The sequence below is a fragment of the Babylonia areolata genome, chromosome 18 (assembly GCF_041734735.1).
Source record: "Babylonia areolata isolate BAREFJ2019XMU chromosome 18, ASM4173473v1, whole genome shotgun sequence".
Taxonomy (NCBI): Eukaryota; Metazoa; Mollusca; class Gastropoda; order Neogastropoda; family Buccinidae; genus Babylonia; species Babylonia areolata.
Genome location: NC_134893.1, coordinates 10,302,676 through 10,324,948, shown reverse-complemented (window position 1 = coordinate 10,324,948; position 22,273 = coordinate 10,302,676). Strand labels below are relative to the sequence as shown.

Here is a 22,273-nt window from a genome sequence, read left to right as displayed (position 1 = left end):
ACTTTAAAAAGAAAAAGAAAAAAGAAAAAAAAAAAGAAATGTGGTCCGACTATATCGGACGGGCTGCCAACAGACGCCCATTCACAGGTGCGAACCCACTACTGCGCGACACGGATCCTTTTGCCTGCTCTGTTTCCAGCCTGGGCCAGTGCGGCTCTCCTGAGACAACCTGGGCCCCCAGGGCTCCCCCCGGGGAACCATATTGATGCCGGGCTTAGTGCGGACACCCGATCGACATGGCACGCCTGCTGGCAGGGCCCCCGCCCTCAAACCGTTCCCATCTCAAGCCTCCAAGGAGCTGGATTACAGGAGCACGCCACAACTCCCAGCGATGGAAGGGAGATCATTTAATGAAATCGAATCTGCTCTTAGTTTGCCTTTCCCTTTTAATCAGCACATTATGATTTACCAGTGGAATATTAAACTGTTTGTTATATGATATTAAAAAACCCAGTGATTTTTTTTCCGCAAAAGACAGTTGAAACGAATAAATAAATAGATAAATAGATAAAAAGCCGACCGGTGCTTGAATCTGATAATCTCCCTCGATGTAAAACCAACAAGCCTCGTTTTCGCCTGACAGGGTTCCATTTTCTTTCTTATTCTTTTTTTTTAACTCTTTCTTTATATCCATGTAAGATCAGCAATCATTCATACGAGTCACTCTGAAATTCTTTAGCAAGTTAATTTCTGTATACATTTTGTCATTATGTTTTCTATAGAATTCTGATTTTACACCATATTTTACAAGAATGTCACGTTAAGTTCATTATTCACTGAGTTTAGCAGATTTAATGCTCTGGAATAATTTGATTTACTACCGTTTTCGAAATGCATATCTAATATTCGCTCAAAGGCTTTTGACTTCTAATATCTGCTGTTTAACTCAGAAAATTAGTTTGTTTATTGTAAGTTTATTGGTGAAATCAATATAACGCAATCAGAATCCTTTCAAGGGAGGTGGATAATAAAGCAAAAGCATAGTGTTATATACATGGGTTGTTTCCCTTAGAGTGCTGTCCGCGGTCAATTTTTGCCTCTGTGTGTGTGTGTGTGTGTGTGTGTGTGTGTGTGTGTGTGTTTTGCTTTTTTTGTGTGGAAAAAAAGTTATGTTGTAAGAGATTTGGGGACTGAATAAAGATGGCCATATAATGTACAGTACAATCGGTAAAAAAAAAAAATTAAAAAAAAAGATAAATGAATAAACAAATAAATAAGTAAATAAAAGGGTGAATTATACAGTCCTAAACGATATATATAATTTTGTCTGTTTGTGTGTGTGGACTAAAAGTAGACAACAACATAAAGGCATTCTTTCTCACTCAACCCGATGCAAGCAAAGTAGAAAAAGAATGCATATATATACAATGATAATCAACAATTAATGTCTTAGGTGGTGTTTTTGTTGTTGTTCTTTTGTTGCTTTTTTTATTGTTTGTTTTGTTGTTGTTGTTTATTGTTTTTGTTGTTTGGTGTGTTTTTTCTTTGTTGTTCTTGGTTGGTTGTTTGTTTCAAAATACTCAGTGAATTATCGTTGCAAAATGAAATATCAAGCAAAATTAATATGACCAGAAAAAAATCTAACTTTAAAAATTAAAAGAAAAAAAGAAGAAAAAAAAGAAATGTGGTCCGACTATATCGGACGGGCTGCCAACAGACGCCCATTCACAGGTGCGAACCCACTACTGCGCGACACGGAGCCTTTTGCCTGCTCTGTTTCCAGCCTGGGCCAGTGCGGCTCTCCTGAGACAACCTGGGCCCCCAGGGCTCCCCCCGGGGAACCATATTGATGCTGGGCTTAGTGCGGACACCCGATCGACATGGCACGCCTGCTGGCAGGGCCCCCGCCCTCAAACCGTTCCCATCTCAAGCCTCCAAGGAGCTGGATTACAGGAGCACGCCACAACTCCCAGCGATGGTAGGGAGATCATTTAATGAAATCGAACCTGCTCTTCGCTTGCCTATCCCTTTTAATCAGCACATTATGATTTACCAGTGGAATATTAAATTGTTTGTTATATGATATTAAAAAACCCAGTGATTTTTTTTTTTCCGCAAAAGACAGTTGAAACGAATAAATAAATAGATAAAAAGCCGACCGGCGCTTGAATCTGATAATCTCCCTCGATGTGAAACCAAGAAGCCTCGTTTTCGCCTGACAGGGTTCCATTTTCTTTCTTGTTCTTTTTTTTTTTCACTCTTTCTTTATATGCATGTAAGATCAGCAATCATTCATACGAGTCACTCTGAAATTCTTTAGCAAGTTAATTTCTGTATACATTTTGTCATTATGTTTTCTATAGAATTCTGATTTTACACCATCTTTTACAAGAATGTCACGTTAAGTTCATTATTCACTGAGTTTAGCAGATTTAATGCTCTGGAATAATTTGATTTACTACCGTTTTCGAAATGCATATCTAATATTCGCTCAAAGGCTTTTGACTTCTAATATCTGCTGTTTAACTCAGAAAATTAGTTTGTTTATTGTAAGTTTATTGGTGAAATCAATATAACGCAATCAGAATCCTTTCAAGGGAGGTGGATAATAAAGCAAAAGCATAGTGTTATATACATGGGTTGTTTCCCTTAGAGTGCTGTCCGCGGTCAATTTTTTCTCTGTGTGTGTGTGTGTGTGTGTGTGTGTGTGTGTGTGTGTTTTGCTTTTTTTGTGTGGAAAAAAAGTTATGTTGTAAGAGATTTGGGGACTGAATAAAGATGGCCATATAATGTACAGTACAATCGGTAAAAAAAAAAAAAAAGATAAATGAATAAACAAATAAATAAGTAAATAACAGGGTGAATTATACAGTCCTAAACGATATATATAATTCTGTGTGTTTGTGTGTGTGTGTGTGTGTGTGGACTAAAAGTAGACAACAACATAAAGGCATTCTTTATCACTCAACCCGATGCAAGCAAAGAAGAAAAAGAATGCATACATATACAATGATAATCAACAATTAATGTCTTAGGTGGTGTTTTTGTTGTTGTTCTTTTGTTGCTTTTTTTTTTATTGTTTGTTTTGTTGTTGTTCTTTATTGTTGTTGTTTTTTAGTGTGTTTTTTTTTCTTTGTTGTTCTTGGTTGGTTGGTTGTTTCAAAACACTCAGTGAATTATCGTTGCAAAATGAAATATCAAGCAAAATTAATATGACCAGTAAAAAATCTAACTTTAAAAAGAAAAAGAAAAAAAGAAGAAAAAAAAAAGAAATGTGGTCCGACTATATCGGACGGGCTGCCAACAGACGCCCATTCACAGGTGCGAACCCACTACTGCGCGACACGGAGCCTTTTGCCTGCTCTGTTTCCAGCCTGGGCCAGTGCGGCTCTCCTGAGACAACCTGGGCCCCCAGGGCTCCCCCCGGGGAACCATATTGATGCCGGGCTTAGTGCGGACACCCGATCGACATGGCACGCCTGCTGGCAGGGCCCCCGCCCTCAAACCGTTCCCATCTCAAGCCTCCAAGCAGCTGGATTACAGGAGCACGCCACAACTCCCAGCGATGGAAGGGAGATCATTTAATGAAATCGAATCTGCTCTTAGTTTGCCTTTCCCTTTTAATCAGCACATTATGATTTACCAGTGGAATATTAAACTGTTTGTTATATGATATTAAAAACCCAGTGAATTTATTTCCGCAAAAGACAGTTGAAACGAATAAATAAATAGATAAATAGATAAAAAGCCGACCGGCGCTTGAATCTGATAATCTCCCTCGATGTGAAACCAACAAGCCTCGTTTTCGCCTGACAGGGTTTCAACTTTTTTCTTTTCTTTTTTTTTTTTTCTTTTTTTTTCTTTTTTTTTAACTCTTTCTTTATATGCATGTAAGATCAGCAATCAGTCATACGAGCCACTCTGAAATTCTTTAGCAAGTTAATTTCTGTATACATTTTGTCATTATGTTTTCTATAGAATTCTGATTTTACACTATATTTAACAAGAATGTCACGTTAAGTTCATTATTCACTGAATTTAGCAGATTTAATGCTCTGGAATAATTCGATTTACTACCGTTTTCGAAATGCATATTTAATATTCGCTCAAAGGCTTTTGATTTCTAATATCTGCTGTTTAACTCAGAAAATTAGTTTGTTTATTGTAAGTTTATTGGTGAAATCAATATAACGCAATCAGAATCCTTTCAAGGGAGGTGGATAATAAAGCAAAAGCATAGTGTTATATACATGGGTTGTTTCCCTTAGAGTGCTGTCCGCGGTCAATTTTTGCCTTTGTGTGTGTGTGTGTGTGTGTGTGTGTGTGTGTGTGTGTGTGTTTTGCTTTTTTTGTGTGGAAAAAAAAGTTATGTTGTAAGAGATTTGGGGACTGAATAAAGATGGCCATATAATGTACAGTACAAGCGGTAAAAAAAAAAAAAGATAAATGAACAAACAAATAAATAAGTAAATAACAGGGTGAATTATACAGTCCAAAACGATATATATAATTCTGTGTGTTTGTGTGTGTGTGTGTGTGTGGACTAAAAGTAGACAACAACATAAAGCATTCTTTCTCACTCAACCCGATGCAAGCAAAGAAGAAAAAGAATGCATACATATACAATGATAATCAACAATTAATGTCTTAGGTGGTGTTGTTCTTTTGTTGCTTTTTTTTATTGTTTGTTTTGTTGTTGTTGTTTATTGTTGTTGTTTTTCAGTGTGTTTTTTTCTTTGTTGTTCTTGGTTGGTTGGTTGTTTCAAAATACTCAGTGAATTATCGTTGCAAAATGAAATATCAAGCAAAATTAATATGACCAGAAAAAAATCTAACTTTAAAAAGAAAAAGAAAAAAAGAAAAAAAAAAAAGAAATGTGGTCCGACTATATCGGACGGGCTGCCAACAGACGCCCATTCACAGGTGCGAACCCACTACTGCGCGACACGGATCCTTTTGCCTGCTCTGTTTCCAGCCTGGGCCAGTGCGGCTCTCCTGAGACAACCTGGGCCCCCAGGGCTCCCCCCGGGGAACCATATTGATGCCGGGCTTAGTGCGGACACCCGATCGACATGGCACGCCTGCTGGCAGGGCCCCCGCCCTCAAACCGTTCCCATCTCAAGCCTCCAAGGAGCTGGATTACAGGAGCACGCCACAACTCCCAGCGATGGAAGGGAGATCATTTAATGAAATCGAATCTGCTCTTAGTTTGCCTTTCCCTTTTAATCAGCACATTATGATTTACCAGTGGAATATTAAACTGTTTGTTATATGATATTAAAAAACCCAGTGATTTTTTTTCCGCAAAAGACAGTTGAAACGAATAAATAAATAGATAAATAGATAAAAAGCCGACCGGTGCTTGAATCTGATAATCTCCCTCGATGTAAAACCAACAAGCCTCGTTTTCGCCTGACAGGGTTCCATTTTCTTTCTTATTCTTTTTTTTTAACTCTTTCTTTATATCCATGTAAGATCAGCAATCATTCATACGAGTCACTCTGAAATTCTTTAGCAAGTTAATTTCTGTATACATTTTGTCATTATGTTTTCTATAGAATTCTGATTTTACACCATATTTTACAAGAATGTCACGTTAAGTTCATTATTCACTGAGTTTAGCAGATTTAATGCTCTGGAATAATTTGATTTACTACCGTTTTCGAAATGCATATCTAATATTCGCTCAAAGGCTTTTGACTTCTAATATCTGCTGTTTAACTCAGAAAATTAGTTTGTTTATTGTAAGTTTATTGGTGAAATCAATATAACGCAATCAGAATCCTTTCAAGGGAGGTGGATAATAAAGCAAAAGCATAGTGTTATATACATGGGTTGTTTCCCTTAGAGTGCTGTCCGCGGTCAATTTTTGCCTCTGTGTGTGTGTGTGTGTGTGTGTGTGTGTGTGTGTGTGTGTTTTGCTTTTTTTGTGTGGAAAAAAAGTTATGTTGTAAGAGATTTGGGGACTGAATAAAGATGGCCATATAATGTACAGTACAATCGGTAAAAAAAAAAAATTAAAAAAAAAGATAAATGAATAAACAAATAAATAAGTAAATAACAGGGTGAATTATACAGTCCTAAACGATATATATAATTCTGTGTGTTTGTGTGTGTGTGTGTGGACTAAAAGTAGACAACAACATAAAGGCATTCTTTCTCACTCAACCCGATGCAAGCAAAGAAGAAAAAGAATGCATACATATACAATGATAATCAACAATTAATGTCTTAGGTGGTGTTTTTGTTGTTGTTCTTTTGTTGCTTTTTTTTATTGTTTGTTTTGTTGTTGTTGTTTATTGTTGTTGTTTTTTAGTGTGTTTTTTTTTTCTTTGTTGTTCTTGGTTGGTTGGTTGTTTCAAAATACTCAGTGAATTATCGTTGCAAAATGAAATATCAAGCAAAATTAATATGACCAGAAAAAAATCTAACTTTAAAAAGAAAAAGAAAAAAAAAGAAGAAAAAAAAAGAAATGTGGTCCGACTATATCGGACGGGCTGCCAACAGACGCCCATTCACAGGTGCGAACCCACTACTGCGCGACACGGATCCTTTTGCCTGCTCTGTTTCCAGCCTGGGCCAGTGCGGCTCTCCTGAGACAACCTGGGCCCCCAGGGCTCCCCCCGGGGAACCATATTGATGCCGGGCTTAGTGCGGACACCCGATCGACATGGCACGCCTGCTGGCAGGGCCCCCGCCCTCAAACCGTTCCCATCTCAAGCCTCCAAGGAGCTGGATTACAGGAGCACGCCACAACTCCCAGCGATGGTAGGGAGATCATTTAATGAAATCGAACCTGCTCTTCGCTTGCCTATCCCTTTTAATCAGCACATTATGATTTACCAGTGGAATATTAAATTGTTTGTTATATGATATTAAAAAACCCAGTGATTTTTTTTTTTCCGCAAAAGACAGTTGAAACGAATAAATAAATAGATAAAAAGCCGACCGGCGCTTGAATCTGATAATCTCCCTCGATGTGAAACCAAGAAGCCTCGTTTTCGCCTGACAGGGTTCCATTTTCTTTCTTGTTCTTTTTTTTTTTCACTCTTTCTTTATATGCATGTAAGATCAGCAATCATTCATACGAGTCACTCTGAAATTCTTTAGCAAGTTAATTTCTGTATACATTTTGTCATTATGTTTTCTATAGAATTCTGATTTTACACCATCTTTTACAAGAATGTCACGTTAAGTTCATTATTCACTGAGTTTAGCAGATTTAATGCTCTGGAATAATTTGATTTACTACCGTTTTCGAAATGCATATCTAATATTCGCTCAAAGGCTTTTGACTTCTAATATCTGCTGTTTAACTCAGAAAATTAGTTTGTTTATTGTAAGTTTATTGGTGAAATCAATATAACGCAATCAGAATCCTTTCAAGGGAGGTGGATAATAAAGCAAAAGCATAGTGTTATATACATGGGTTGTTTCCCTTAGAGTGCTGTCCGCGGTCAATTTTTTCTCTGTGTGTGTGTGTGTGTGTGTGTGTGTGTGTGTGTGTGTGTTTTGCTTTTTTTGTGTGGAAAAAAAGTTATGTTGTAAGAGATTTGGGGACTGAATAAAGATGGCCATATAATGTACAGTACAATCGGTAAAAAAAAAAAAAAAGATAAATGAATAAACAAATAAATAAGTAAATAACAGGGTGAATTATACAGTCCTAAACGATATATATAATTCTGTGTGTTTGTGTGTGTGTGTGTGTGTGTGGACTAAAAGTAGACAACAACATAAAGGCATTCTTTATCACTCAACCCGATGCAAGCAAAGAAGAAAAAGAATGCATACATATACAATGATAATCAACAATTAATGTCTTAGGTGGTGTTTTTGTTGTTGTTCTTTTGTTGCTTTTTTTTTTATTGTTTGTTTTGTTGTTGTTCTTTATTGTTGTTGTTTTTTAGTGTGTTTTTTTTTCTTTGTTGTTCTTGGTTGGTTGGTTGTTTCAAAACACTCAGTGAATTATCGTTGCAAAATGAAATATCAAGCAAAATTAATATGACCAGTAAAAAATCTAACTTTAAAAAGAAAAAGAAAAAAAGAAGAAAAAAAAAAGAAATGTGGTCCGACTGTATCGGACGGGCTGCCAACAGACGCCCATTCACAGGTGCGAACCCACTACTGCGCGACACGGAGCCTTTTGCCTGCTCTGTTTCCAGCCTGGGCCAGTGCGGCTCTCCTGAGACAACCTGGGCCCCCAGGGCTCCCCCCGGGGAACCATATTGATGCCGGGCTTAGTGCGGACACCCGATCGACATGGCACGCCTGCTGGCAGGGCCCCCGCCCTCAAACCGTTCCCATCTCAAGCCTCCAAGCAGCTGGATTACAGGAGCACGCCACAACTCCCAGCGATGGAAGGGAGATCATTTAATGAAATCGAACCTGCTCTTAGCTTGCCTTTCCCTTTTAATCAGCACATTATGATTTACCAGTGGAATATTAAACTGTTTGTTATATGATATTAAAAACCCAGTGAATTTTTTTTTCGCTAAAGACAGTTGAAACGAATAAATAAATAGATAAATAGATAAAAAGCCGACCGGCGCTTGAATCTGATAATCTCCCTCGATGTGAAACCAACAAGCCTCGTTTTCGCCTGACAGGGTTTCATCTTCTTTTTTCCTCTTCTTCTTCTTCCTTTTATATATATATCTATCTATATATATATATATATATATATATATATATATATATATATATATATATATATATATATGCATGTAAGATAGTCATTCATACGAGCCAATCTGAAATTCTTTAGCAAGTTAATTTCTGTATACATTTTGTCATTATGTTTTCTATAGAATTCTGATTTTACACCATCTTTTACAAGAATGTCACGTTAAGTTCATTATTCACTGAGTTTAGCAGATTTAATGCTCTGGAATAATTTGATTTACTACCGTTTTCGAAATGCATATCTAATATTCGCTCAAAGGCTTTTGACTTCTAATATCTGCTGTTTAACTCAGAAAATTAGTTTGTTTATTGTAAGTTTATTGGTGAAATCAATATAACGCAATCAGAATCCTTTCAAGGGAGGTGGATAATAAAGCAAAAGCATAGTGTTATATACATGGGTTGTTTCCCTTAGAGTGCTGTCCGCGGTCAATTTTTGCCTCTGTGTGTGTGTGTGTGTGTGTGTGTTTTGCTTTTTTTGTGTGGAAAAAAAGTTATGTTGTAAGAGATTTGGGGACTGAATAAAGATGGCCATATAGTGTACAGTACAAGCGGTAAAAAAAATTAATAATAATAGATAAATGAATAAACAAATAAATAAGTAAATAAAAGGGTGAATTATACAGTCCTAAACGATATATATAATTTTGTCTGTTTGTGTGTGTGGACTAAAAGTAGACAATATCAAGCAAGATTAATATGACCAGAAAAAATCTAACTTTGGGGGGAAAAAAATGAAAAAAAAAAGAAATGTGGTCCGACTATATCGGACGGGCTGCCAACAGACGCCCATTCACAGGTGCGAACCCACTACTGCGCGACACGGAGCCTTTTGCCTGCTCTGTTTCCAGCCTGGGCCAGTGCGGCTCTCCTGAGACAACCTGGGCCCCCAGGGTTCCCCCCGGGGAACCATATTGATGCCAGGCTTAGTGCGGACACCCGATCGACATGGCACGCCTGCTGGCAGGGCCCCCGCCCTCAAACCGTTCCCATCTCAAGCCTCCAAGCAGCTGGATTACAGGAGCACGCCACAACTCCCAGCGATGGAAGGGAGATCATTTAATGAAATCGAACCTGCTCTTCGCTTGCCTTTCACTTTTAATCAGCACATTATGATTTACCAGTGGAATATTAAACTGTTTGTTATATGATATTAAAAACCCAGTGAATTTTTTTTCCGCAAAAGACAGTTGAAACGAATAAATAAATAGATAAATAGATAAAAAGCCGACTGGCGCTTGAATCTGATAATCTCATTCGATGTGAAACCAACATCAGGGTTTCAACTTTTTTTTCTTTCTTTTTTCTTTTTTTTCTTTTCTTTTTTTAACTCTTTCTTTATATGTTTTTGTTGTTGTTCTTTTGTTGCTTTTTTATTGTTTGTTTTGTTGTTGTTGTTTATTGTTGTTGTTTTTTAGTGTGTTTTTTTTCTTTGTTGTTCTTGGTTGGTTGTTTGTTTCAAAATACTCAGTGAATTATCGTTGCAAAATGAAATATCAAGCAAAATTAATATGACCAGAAAAAAATCTAACTTTAAAAAGAAAAAGAAAAAAAGAAGAAAAGAAAAAAGAAGTGTGGTCCGACTATATCGGACGGGCTGCCAACAGACGCCCATTCACAGGTGCGAACCCACTACTGCGCGACACGGAGCCTTTTGCCTGCTCTGTTTCCAGCCTGGGCCAGTGCGGCTCTCCTGAGACAACCTGGGCCCCCAGGGCTCCCCCCGGGGAACCATATTGATGCCGGGCTTAGTGCGGACACCCGATCGACATGGCACGCCTGCTGGCAGGGCCCCCGCCCTCAAACCGTTCCCATCTCAAGCCTCCAAGCAGCTGGATTACAGGAGCACGCCACAACTCCCAGCGATGGAAGGGAGATCATTTAATGAAATCGAATCTGCTCTTAGTTTGCCTATCCCTTTTAATCAGCACATTATGATTTACAAGTGGAATATTAAACTGTTTCTTATATGATATTAAAAACCCAGTGAATTTATTTCCGCAAAAGACAGTTGAAACGAATAAATAAATAGATAAATAGATAAAAAGCCGACCGGCGCTTGAATCTGATAATCTCCCTCGATGTGAAACCAACAAGCCTCGTTTTCGCCTGACAGTGTTTCAACTTTTTTTTTTTTTTTTTTTTTTTTTTTTTTTTTCTTTTTTTTTTCTTCCTTTTTTTTTAACTCTTTTTTGATATGCATGTAAGATCAGCATTCATTCATACGAGCCACTCTGAAATTCTTTAGCAAGTTAATTTCTCTATATATTTTGTCATTATGTTTTCTATAGAATTCTGATTTTACACCATATTTTACAAGAATGTCACGTTAAGTTCATTATTCACTGAATTTAGCAGATTTAATGCTCTGGAATAATTTGATTTACTACCGTTTTCGAAATGCATATCTAATATTCGCTCAAAGGCTTTTGACTTCTATTATCTGCTGTTTAACTCAGAAAATTAGTTTGTTTATTGTAAGTTTATTGGTGAAATCAATATAACGCAATCAGAATCCTTTCAAGGGAGGTGGATAATAAAGCAAAAGCATAGTGTTATATACATGGGTTGTTTCCCTTAGAGTGCTGTCCACGGTCAATTTTTGCCTCTGTGTGTGTGTGTGTGTGTGTGTGTTTTGCTTTTTTTGTGTGGAAAAAAAGTTATGTTGTAAGAGATTTGGGGACTGAATAAAGATGGCCATATAGTGTACAGTACAAGTGATAAAAAAAAAAATAATAGATAAATGAATAAACAAATAAATAAGTAAATAAAAGGGTGAATTATAGTCCTAAACGATATATATAATTTTGTGTGTGTATGTGTGTGTGGACTAAAAGTAGACAACAACATAAAGGCATTCTATCTCACTCAACCCGATGCAAGCAAAGAAGAAAAAGAATGCATACATATACAATGATAATCAACAATTAATGTCTTAGGTGGTGTTGTTCTTTTGTTGCTTTTTTTATTGTTTGTTTTATTGTTGTCGTTGTTTGGTGTGTTTTTTCTTTGTTGTTCTTGGTTGGTTGTTTGTTTCAAAATACTCAGTGAATTATCGTTGCAAAATGAAATATCAAGCAAAATTAATATGACCAGAAAAAATCTAACTTTGGGAAAAAAAGAAAAAAAAAAAAAATGGGGTCCGACTATATCGGACGGGCTGCCAACAGACGCCCATTCACAGGTGCGAACCCACTACTGCGCGACACGGAGCCTTTTGCCTGCTCTGTTTCCAGCCTGGGCCAGTGCGGCTCTCCTGAGACAACCTGGGCCCCCAGGGCTCCCCCCGGGGAACCATATTGATGCCGGGCTTAGTGCGGACACCCGATCGACATGGCACGCCTGCTGGCAGGGCCCCCGCCCTCAAACCGTTCCCATCTCAAGCCTCCAAGGAGCTGGATTACAGGAGCACGCCACAACTCCCGGCGTTTGAAGGGAGATCATTTTAAAAATTCGAATCTACTGTTATCTTGCCTTTCCCGTTTAATCAGCTCACCATATTTTACGAATAGAATATTCAATTGTTTGTTATAAAATATTATAAACTCTTTGATACCTTTTGATTGTTTGTTTTTCGCGAAAGAGAGCTAAAACAAACAAAATAAGTAAAAAGTCGACCGGCACCTGATTCTGATAATCTGCCCCAAAACCTCGTTTTCACCCGACAGGGTTTTGATCTTTTTTTCTTTTCTTTTCTTTTTTTTTTATGCATGTTACAGCAGTATTCACAAATGATACCAGCCACTCTGAAATTCTTTGGCCAGTTAATGTCTGTATTCGTTTTGTCATTATATTTTCTGCTTTTACACCATCCTTCACAAGAATGTCAAGTTTATTCTCAAGTTCACTGAGTACTATGTTTAGCAGATTTAATGCTCTGGAATGATTTGATATACAACCGTTTTCGAAATGCATATCTAATGTTCGAACAAAAGCTTTTGATTTCTAATAACTGTCGTTTAACTCAGAACATTAGTTCGTTTATTGTACGTTTATTGATGAACAATATGTTTGTGGATTGATGGAAAGAATCCTTTCAGGGGAGGTATGTAATAAAGAAAAAGCATAGTATTACATGGGTTGTTTCCCTTAGACTGCTGTCCCTGGTCAAAGTGGGTGTTTTTTTTGTGTGTGTTTTTTTTTGTTTGTTTTGTTTTGTTTGTTTTTGTTTTGTTTTGTTTGTTTGTTGTTTTTTCCCATCTCAATGAAGGAAATAAAATAAATGACTATGGTAATGATGACTGTATGACGATGATGGTGGTGATGGTGATGGTGATGACGATGATGATGTTCGTCCCTCAAATTCGAAGATTCCCATTATATGGCTTCAAAAATCAGATGGAAGATGGAAGAGGGTCATTTTTGACGTGTTTATCAAATTATGCAGAAGAAAACAAAATGGGAAAATCCAAGTCTTACCTCGGGGCAGGGTTTCCATTCGGTAGCGATGTTCTCCACCAGGTAGCATGAAATTCATTTTCACTTGTGTCTATAGACTTCGAACACCTGCAATAGTCACTAGTCTATTCAAATGTCAAGTTCACAACCGTTTGAAGAAACAAAAAGACTGAGTTCATGTGTGACTAAATGGACTGCAGAAAGGAAAGTAGAATTAAATGCACACACACACACACACACACACACACACACACAACTGAAAGCAGTTGTTGCTTATTCAATTCCCATCTTGAAATAAAAATGTTGACTTGACTTCTCACACACACACACACACACACACACACACACTCGATCGCGCGCGCGCGCGCGTGGAAGTGTATTATACGTCAGATGAGTGTACGCAAGCGTTCCAACATACTTTGAGACGACGGAATAATCAACTTAGTAGCCTTTGTCTCGAACACACGCACATTCATGTATACTATACATGTGTGGAAACCGATAAGTAATTACGTTTGGCACCTTATGCTAGGATTCAAAAGAATGCATGGGGGAGGTGGGGGGGGGGGGTTCAAATTATGTGTACAGTATGAATAGTCAGCTCAACTGTATCATTGTGTACTAACATGATAGGGGAGAAAGAAAAACAACTCTTCAGGGACTTTACAATGATGATTTATATTGACAACAAATTAATGCTCTACCTAAGCAAAAATTTGCAAATATACCATGCCTTTTTTTTTTAAGGAATGACAATACTGCTGTTTTGTTGTTGTTGTTTTTAGCAGATATACAAACTGGCAAAAAGATAAACAGACAAATGTACAGGTATCTTATATACACACAGTATCATGCAATTTTATACAAAGGCCTAAACGTATACATACCTGTATAGTACAAGTATTCACACAGGAAGACATACGTACGGTAAGACAGACACGGATAGAAGAAAATGGACGGAGGAAAATATGAACAGACAAATGTTTGACAGATATAAGAATAAAACAAACCGCCCTGCTATCAAATTTTGATTCCGCATACACACTTGAACAAGCCTATTATACTCTCTCTCTTTCTTTTTTTTTCCCAGTAGAAAGGGTGGAAGGGGAACAAGACTGAAAAAGATCTCCGAGGCCAACAATAATAACCATGATACATGATTACAACTGAAACGCATTCTGGACACACTTATGATCGTACATACACACCTTTCAAAATGCAGTGGACTTAGCATGTCCTCTCCCAGGAACGTTGTCACCAACCAGTGCTTCAGACGGTCAAACATTTCCACAGACCAAAGCCCCCCACATCCCCCCACCCCTCCCTCTCTCTCTCTCTCTCGTCTGTCTGTCTGTCTCTCTCTCTCAGAACTGCTGTGAGTGGCCAGGTTTTTCTGCACACCTGTCATTAAGGGGGAGGCTAATTACAGCTATTCTGGAACTTGACATGGAGTGTAAATCAACGGGTCTCTTTTGTGCAGGGTGTCACCGGTCGAGTCACTATATGAAAAAAAAAACACCAGAAAAAGAACAGAAGCGCGTGAGTTCGACTCGGAGTTTGTATTTGGCAGGTACGTTGTATAAGTGACTTCAGCGGTGCGGCATGTAGTGAAGTAGCTGTGAAGTCGCTCAAATGTGGCAAGGCTGCAGTCAGCCATTGACAATGTCCCTGTGACTCTTGAAACATGGTGTGGAGGCAACACTTGATACCATCACTGCAATCTGCAACAGGACCAAAGCTTTGACACACAACCGATATTCGAAGAAGAAGAGGAGGAATAATTATAAGAAGAAGAAGAATTACAAGAGGAAGAGGAAGAAAAAGAAGCGGAATAACCAGAAGAAATATGAATGAGTTATGAAGGTAGACAAGAAGGTATAGGTAGATTATCCCAACTGATGGAATCGGGTACTCGAAAAGATGATATAAGTTGGTTGAATAAATGTGTGCTCATGATGTGGTCGCATATCTCTGAAAGACATTTCTGATCTTGGGTGTATATATACTGCCTCTTTCTCTGCATGTCTGTCTGACCAGCATATCATTTTACTGACAGTTCTGTCATGGTTTGCGCGTGCTCGATATATGTATATATACATATATTTATTTATGTATATCATAACACAACCCACTGAACACTGACAAGGAATATGGGGTATTTTACGTGCGCCTTTGATGTTCCGCATGCGTGTACACGCAAATGGGGTACATACATGGCAGGTCTGCACATCTCGGAGATCGGAACATCGATCTCCACCCTAAACCCACCATCCTTAACCCTCCCGACATCCTTCCTCGCCAATAAACAAACAAACTAACTTATAACTAATTGATTGATTGAATAAAGAAACGATCGAGAGGTGAGTTTCAGTTTCAGTAGCTCAAGGAGGCGTCACTGCGTTCGGACAAATCCATATACGCTACACCACATCTGCCAAGCAGATGCCTGACCAGCAGCGTAACCCAACGCGCTTAGTCAGGCCTTGAGAAAAAAAAATATATGTATATATATAGAGAGAGAGAGAGAGAGATAAGCTTACATAAATAAATAAATAAATAAATAAATAAATAAATAAATAAATAATAATTATGATATAAAAAAGGTAGTAGTAATGAAAATAATAATAATAATAATAAATAACTGAGAGGTGAATGCAGCTCAGTGCCAGCACTAAGTACAAGACGGCAAATAAAGACTTCTTCTTTTCTTCTTTTTTTTCTTCTTTTTTTTTTTTTTTTTTTTTTTCCAAAATGTCACCTCCGGTCCTCAGCGGGGAAAATCTCAAAGCGCCCAAACTAATCTTTCGACACTCGCTGTAGTTTCTCTGTGTGCTTCCACTGTGTGTCTGTTAGTGTTCGGCACTAACCAACTCTCCCTCTGTTCAAATCCCAGCAACAACAACAACAAAAACCCACTCGTCTGTTCTGTGAGGCGTCTATTTTTTTCTTTTTTTTTTCGGGTTATTTATTTATTTATTTATTTATTCATTTATTTACTTTCCAATGTTGAATTGAACAATTTTCTGCTCGTGGGTGCGTGTGTGTATGGTTGAGTGTGTTTAGTCATTTTCGAACGTGGTTGTGTGTGAATGGGCAATTGCCAGCGCACTGAGTCAAAATTTACCAAGAGAAATGCGATATACACATGCCATTCATTATTATAAGTGGTATCTACATTAGTATTTGTATAAGTATATAACCACTTTGCCTGCGAGAGGAGGGAACGAGCTTGTAGTTGTTTCACGGGTTGTGAAGCGCCAGGACATGTCACTCCACCCCGGGAAATGTTCAGGTTCAGGTTCAGGTTCAGGTCAGGGGCTGATGTTGATCATCGTAGCCTCACGGCTTTTTACGCCCCGTCTCATTTATGATTAGCACAAGGCCTCACGGCCTTCTTTGTGCTATGTCGTTATCGGTCTTGTCTCAGTCTAAGTAGACCCAGTTACAATTATCTTGGACCATCAAATGTATCACCCTCCCGGTTATCAGTCCCAAGAGAAAGAAGAAGCTGCTGACACCAACGTACCAGCTGCACAACCAGACTCTTGCCAATGTCACCTCGGCAAACTATGTGGGGGTCACGATCACGCATGACCTAGATTGGGATCTACATGTTCAGAACATCACGAACAAAGCTAACAAAACGTTAGGGTTTTTGCATCGAAACCTTAATTAGAGTCAGTAACATCAGACTCAAAAATACAGCCTATAAGGCTCAGGTGCGGCCTGTTCAGGAATATGCAAGCACTGTGTGGGACCCGTACAAAGAAGGACAGATCACAAAAATTCAGGCCGTGCAACGAAGATCAGCACGTTTCGCTTTAAATCGCAAAAGAACCGCCAGCGTCACCGACAAGTTACACCACCTCGGATGGACATCCCTACAAAGCCGACGTAAGGTCGCAAGGCTTACCATAATGTACAAAATCATTGAACAACATGGTCCAGGTGCATTTTGGCAAACTTAGTTAATCCCAGGAACCAAAACTGAGAGCTCCTAAAAAGAAGGACAGGGCACACTCAAGGCAGCTTGATAGACTTCAGTGTCTACGGGACTACCGAATTCACTCATTCCTCTCGCGAACCATCTCTGTGTGGAATAATACTTTGACCGAGGCTGTGGTTGGAGCTGCGTCCCCTGGCGTGTTCACGTTGGGAGCTTGTAAACTCCACCAGTAGTGTGCGTGGGTTTTTGTTTGTTTGTTTTGTTTTGTTTTGTTTTTTGTAGTTGATTTTTTTGTTATGTTTTTTCATACACCCTAGCCCCACCCCCCCTTTAAAAGTGTCAGAATAATCAGACTGTTGATTGTGGACATTCTACGCATGATGATGATGATGAACTGAAGGCTCCAAATAATTGTCGTTCCTATATAATATTTATCACATATGTGTGTATAATTGTCTAAGTGTTTGGAACTGTGATAATCTGGATGGTTCGTGTGTGTAAGAGAGAGAGACACACAGAGAGAGGGGGGGGGGGGGGGAGAAAGAGAGAAAATGGGTGTGTGTTTGAGAAATAGAGGGAGAAAAAGAGAGAGAGAGAGTGTGTGTGTGTGTGTGTGTGTGTGACTAATCAACTCTTTTTAAGTAGCCCAATCTTCTCTCGCGGCGGCAATACAGATAAGTGTACAATGGAAAATGGGATTTTTGCATCTGAAGTATGCCATCAGTCTCACCCACAACATACACACGACAACACAAAAGGAAGCTCATTTTTTGAATTTTTGTTTATTTAGAACTGAATCACTATGAAAATAGTGAAGAAAAACAAAGAGAAACACTGTGCTTCATGTAAAGATATGAAATTATGAAAGTTACAAACTGTAGGGCAACATTTTAACAACTTCATTTTCAAACACACACAACACACAGAAAACAACAGATGAGGAGACAGTCAACTCTGCTGACAAATGATCACCAGGGAGGAGGGGAAAATCTGTAAAGATTATCGTAAAAAAGGGAAAAGACATTTGACCTGCCATCTATGAGGCTGCCGTGATGACAACAACCCGATCGTTACAACAGGAAATGTGTAGCCTAGCTGAAAGGCTGTACAAGTTCTGCAATCAAAATGAACTATCAGATTTGCCACAACTACTTGCACTTAATCAAAAATTCACAGGTGTGGACAAAAAATGTCCCAAACTACAAACCGGTAGTGGTCCTTACCATCATCCCTTTATGATAACAGTGGGAAACATCAAAAGAAACTTAATGCATGCACTGATTATATCTAAATGACAACAAAATTATTCTTAAGAATTACAAAAAAAGAAAAAGAAAAAATACATTATGACAGAAAATGCAGACATACTTGAAAAGGAAAAAAAATACAATAAAAACATTCACTGAAAGACAGTAAGAATCAGATGGTAGTAAACTACCAAATCCATAAAAAGGAAAGAAAATACCACATCCCGAATGTTAAGAACCAAAAAAAATTGCATACAATATTCCAACACCAAACCAACAGTCATACAATTCCATAACCTTGTGAGATGTGGTGAAGTCTCAAAGGCAGATGAAGGAAGCTCTATCTGCAACTTGCAGTAATTAATGAATGCAGAAACACAATACTGAACCTACAGAATACATATAAAAGAAGGTCCAAACTGAAATTGAAACAACCGAAATATAACATGTACACTGTGTGAAAGCATCATCCTTTTAAATCTCTCTCTCACAAACACACACACATATGACAGCACAGCAAGAAATATCTGCACAATTTGATTTTGAGATGAAAGCAGAAGAATGCAATTTGTATTTACAACTGTACATAAAATGCGAACTTTAAAGCATGCCCTTGAATAGCCAACTTTGTTTTCGAATTATCATCAGTCATTGCCATACTTACTCCACAACAGCATTCTTCATAGTAGCCACATGAGTACTGAATAATGTGAGCTGGGTCATTCTCGTAATAATCATTCTTTTTATTTAAAAATACATCAGGCCTTACAGTAAAGAAATGATGCTAAAGGGATAAAAAAAATTCTTTTTTTTTTTTTTTTAGGCAATAGATCTCTTTACAATTCATCCAAAAGCTTTAACCATGAAAACAAAAGTTATGTATGTTGTGCCTCTTCACTTTGATGAAAATGTTAATCATTCATAATTCCAACCATGTTAATCTGTTAAACAGCACCGAAGGTTAGATGGACCAAGTCAAAAACCAGTCCATCAGTATAGAGGATTCGTTTGACCATGTCTGAAAATTTGTCTGACGGTACAGAAGAAAGTGTTGAAAAATAATGACAGACAAGTGACAAGTGACTGCTGGACTTCACAAGGTTTCCCTCGATCTTTTCTACTGAAAAAAACAAGAAGAAAGCATGTGCTGCTGACAGATATTTATGGACTGTGTGATAAGCTGGACAAAAGAAACAACTCTGACAAGACATGTATTCACAAAAGGGAAAGGACACTGCAGCAATTAGGAAATTTTCTATCTAAAATTACATTTAAATAACATACTTACCGTGACCCAACTAGTGCAGACTCCGGCAGCGGTCTGACATTCCTGTCCTGTGCAAACTACTATCCGCCTATGCGGAGAAAACGAAAGCAATTACGGCCGATAACCTCCCGGAAGTAGGTAACCTCCCCTTTGTCCCGCTGGCTAGCGCCCTCTTCTGACAGCAAATAATAGATTTTGCAGGACTATTATTGGGTTACAAAGCAGACTCTTGAACTTGAAAAGTCACAAAACCATGACGATAAATTTCAAAAAGAAGAAAACAGTAGAAAAAAAAAAAGCCATCAAAGAGTAAGATGTAGCTGCGCCATAGCGTTTTGGAATGTGATACATATAGAAGCTGGACAGCTGATTGATACCTTTTGTAGAAAATTAATTACTGGTACTTACACATCTTCTCAACTCTCCCTCCTCCCTTCCCCCCTCTCTCACACTCACACGCAAGCACACACACACACACGGGAAAGCTAAAACTGCTATCAGACCTAAATGAGAACATGGAAAAAGCAAACACCAAAAAAGACAATAACAATACAATAATACCAATAATAATAATAATGCTAACAATAATGATCATAATACTGCTAAATGAAGAAGACGACGAAGAATCAGCATAATAATAATAATAATAAATTTTCAGCACTGCTAAGATGAAAGAGAAGAAGAAGAGAAACACTGTGATAAAGCCACACACGTATCTACACTATAGATGTGTGGAAAAGATCGGCAGCAGAGCGAAGTCAGATTGTGAAATTTTGTACCAAGTTCCACAGTCAAAAACCACATGCATTTTGTTCCAGCCAAGCATGATGCAGTTCTAAATCATTCCAAACCACATAGTGATACTCATCCAAACAGCACTCCCCTCTTCCAACAGCAGCAAAATGCATAGTAAACATATCACCAGTATCACATACTCAGTACAGTGATGAGCGTGAAACCATGGTTCGTTGAAAGTATGAGCATGAGTCAAACATCAAATCACAGGACAGAGCTGAATGATATCAAGTTGCCATAAAATCTGAGTATTCACTATTAGTATTATGTGGTGTAAAAAGACATACAAGTCCTCAATGAACATCAATAAATGACTTTAAAATTTCCCCATTTCAGCATTAAGAGACAGTTTGACATAACTGCATCCTGAAGTAAGAAAAAATAATCTATTAATAAAAAAGAAAAAAAAAGAGTCTTTGTTGTATTCAAAACAGTATCTCAACATTTAAATGGGAAATGTGACATAGTGAATAAAAAATTTTTTTAAAAGATTATACGAAAAGTATCTTTGCTGCATTAAAAAACAGTAGTAATAACAAGATGTTTTTTAACACAAAGAGGAAAAAAAATCCTCCACACAGCTGCATTTAGAAAACAATGTCTGCTGAAAACACTTGTTGGCAACTGTCAAGGACACTAGAAGAAAAAACAGGAACAACAAAACGTGTGCACTGAATATTACCCTGAAATGGTAACAGGTACCCTTTCAGGTTCCATCCTGCACCGATTCTGCATGGACAGAAATGCAGACTGTCCTTATCTGCAGGATTACAGATAGTCACCATGAGGTGGGTAGAAAGCTTAGGCAACACTAATGACCGACTGTGATCATTAATTTAAGTCAATCTTCAAATCAAATTTTGTCTCTAAGCCATCACACTGGATGCAAATGTCATGCCAGGATTACCTTAAATATCCCACATAAGTAAAGCCATGTGATTGCTGTTGTACATTCTGTATTTAGCTGCTTTGATATTACTTCAATGTTTCAATCATGATGAGAATCAAAGCCTATACAGGTATGAATTGTGTGGAAGTAATGAGAGGCAGGGCTTGGGGTCTGTTCAAACATCAAACAAAAACAAAAAAAAAGAAAAAAAAGAGAGTGAGAAAGAGAAATATTGTCACAAAATGATCATTCTTCTGTTGCACAGACAATCTGTCAAAGATGCAAACTGCAGTACTGTGAACTGACAGAAAGAGAAATATGATCAGAAGTATCTGGGAAATCATTACACTTTACATTTTTGTATTTGTATTTGTATTTCTTTTTATCACAACAGATTTCTCTGTGTGAAATTCGGGCTGCTCTCCCCAGGGAGAGCGCGTCGCCATACTACAGCGCCACCCATTTTTTTGTATTTTTTCCTGTGTGCAGTTTTATTTGTTTTCCCTATCGAAGTGGATTTTTCTACAGAATTTTGCCAGGAACAACCCTTTTGTTGCCGTGGGTTCTTTTACGTGCGCTAAGTGCATGCTGCACACGGGACCTCGGTTTATCGTCTCATCTGAATGACTAGCGTCCAGACCACCACTCAAGGTCTAGTGGAGGGGGAGAAAATTTCGGGGGCTGTGCCGTGATTCGAACCAGCGCGCTCAGATTCTCTCGCTTCCTAGGCGGACGCGTTACCTCTAGGCCATCACTCCACACATACATACAGACCCTGATAAACCCGCATTGAATTTGCAAGGCTATAATTAATACACAAGGCTTCAACAACATTACTGATATCAGTCAAAAAAGTTCAACTCCATAGCAAGTAACCAAATGCACCTCGCTCTTGTTCAAGCGTGCAAATAAAGGTTACCAAGACTATGCTGGAAAAAAAAAAAAAACACTTGAACCTCTTTTTCTACTTCGCTTTACAAGAAAAATGCTCTGTGCTGTTCACCCCGTTTCACTTGGTCAAAAGCTTTTTGAATGCCAATATTTTGATTTGAAATACCCATATGAAAGTTTACAAACCTATAACAACAACAAATTTAATCAAATAT

The 22,273-nt window shown here is 38.1% G+C and overlaps 1 protein-coding gene across 1 annotated transcript in view; it reads right to left on the bottom strand.

Moving 5' to 3' along the window:
• LOC143291906 (uncharacterized) overlaps positions 1–14,329 on the bottom strand; it is a 31,153-nt gene extending 16,824 nt beyond the window's left edge. Inside the window, exons 1-2 of the mRNA XM_076602047.1 lie at positions 14,232–14,329; positions 13,045–13,131 (exon numbers count right to left, since the gene is read on the bottom strand). Of these exons, the coding sequence (XP_076458162.1) occupies positions 13,045–13,102 (58 nt within the window). The 5' untranslated portion in view covers positions 13,103–13,131; positions 14,232–14,329. The remainder of the gene's footprint in view (positions 1–13,044; positions 13,132–14,231) is intronic.
• Between the last annotated feature and the right edge of the window lie 7,944 nt (positions 14,330–22,273).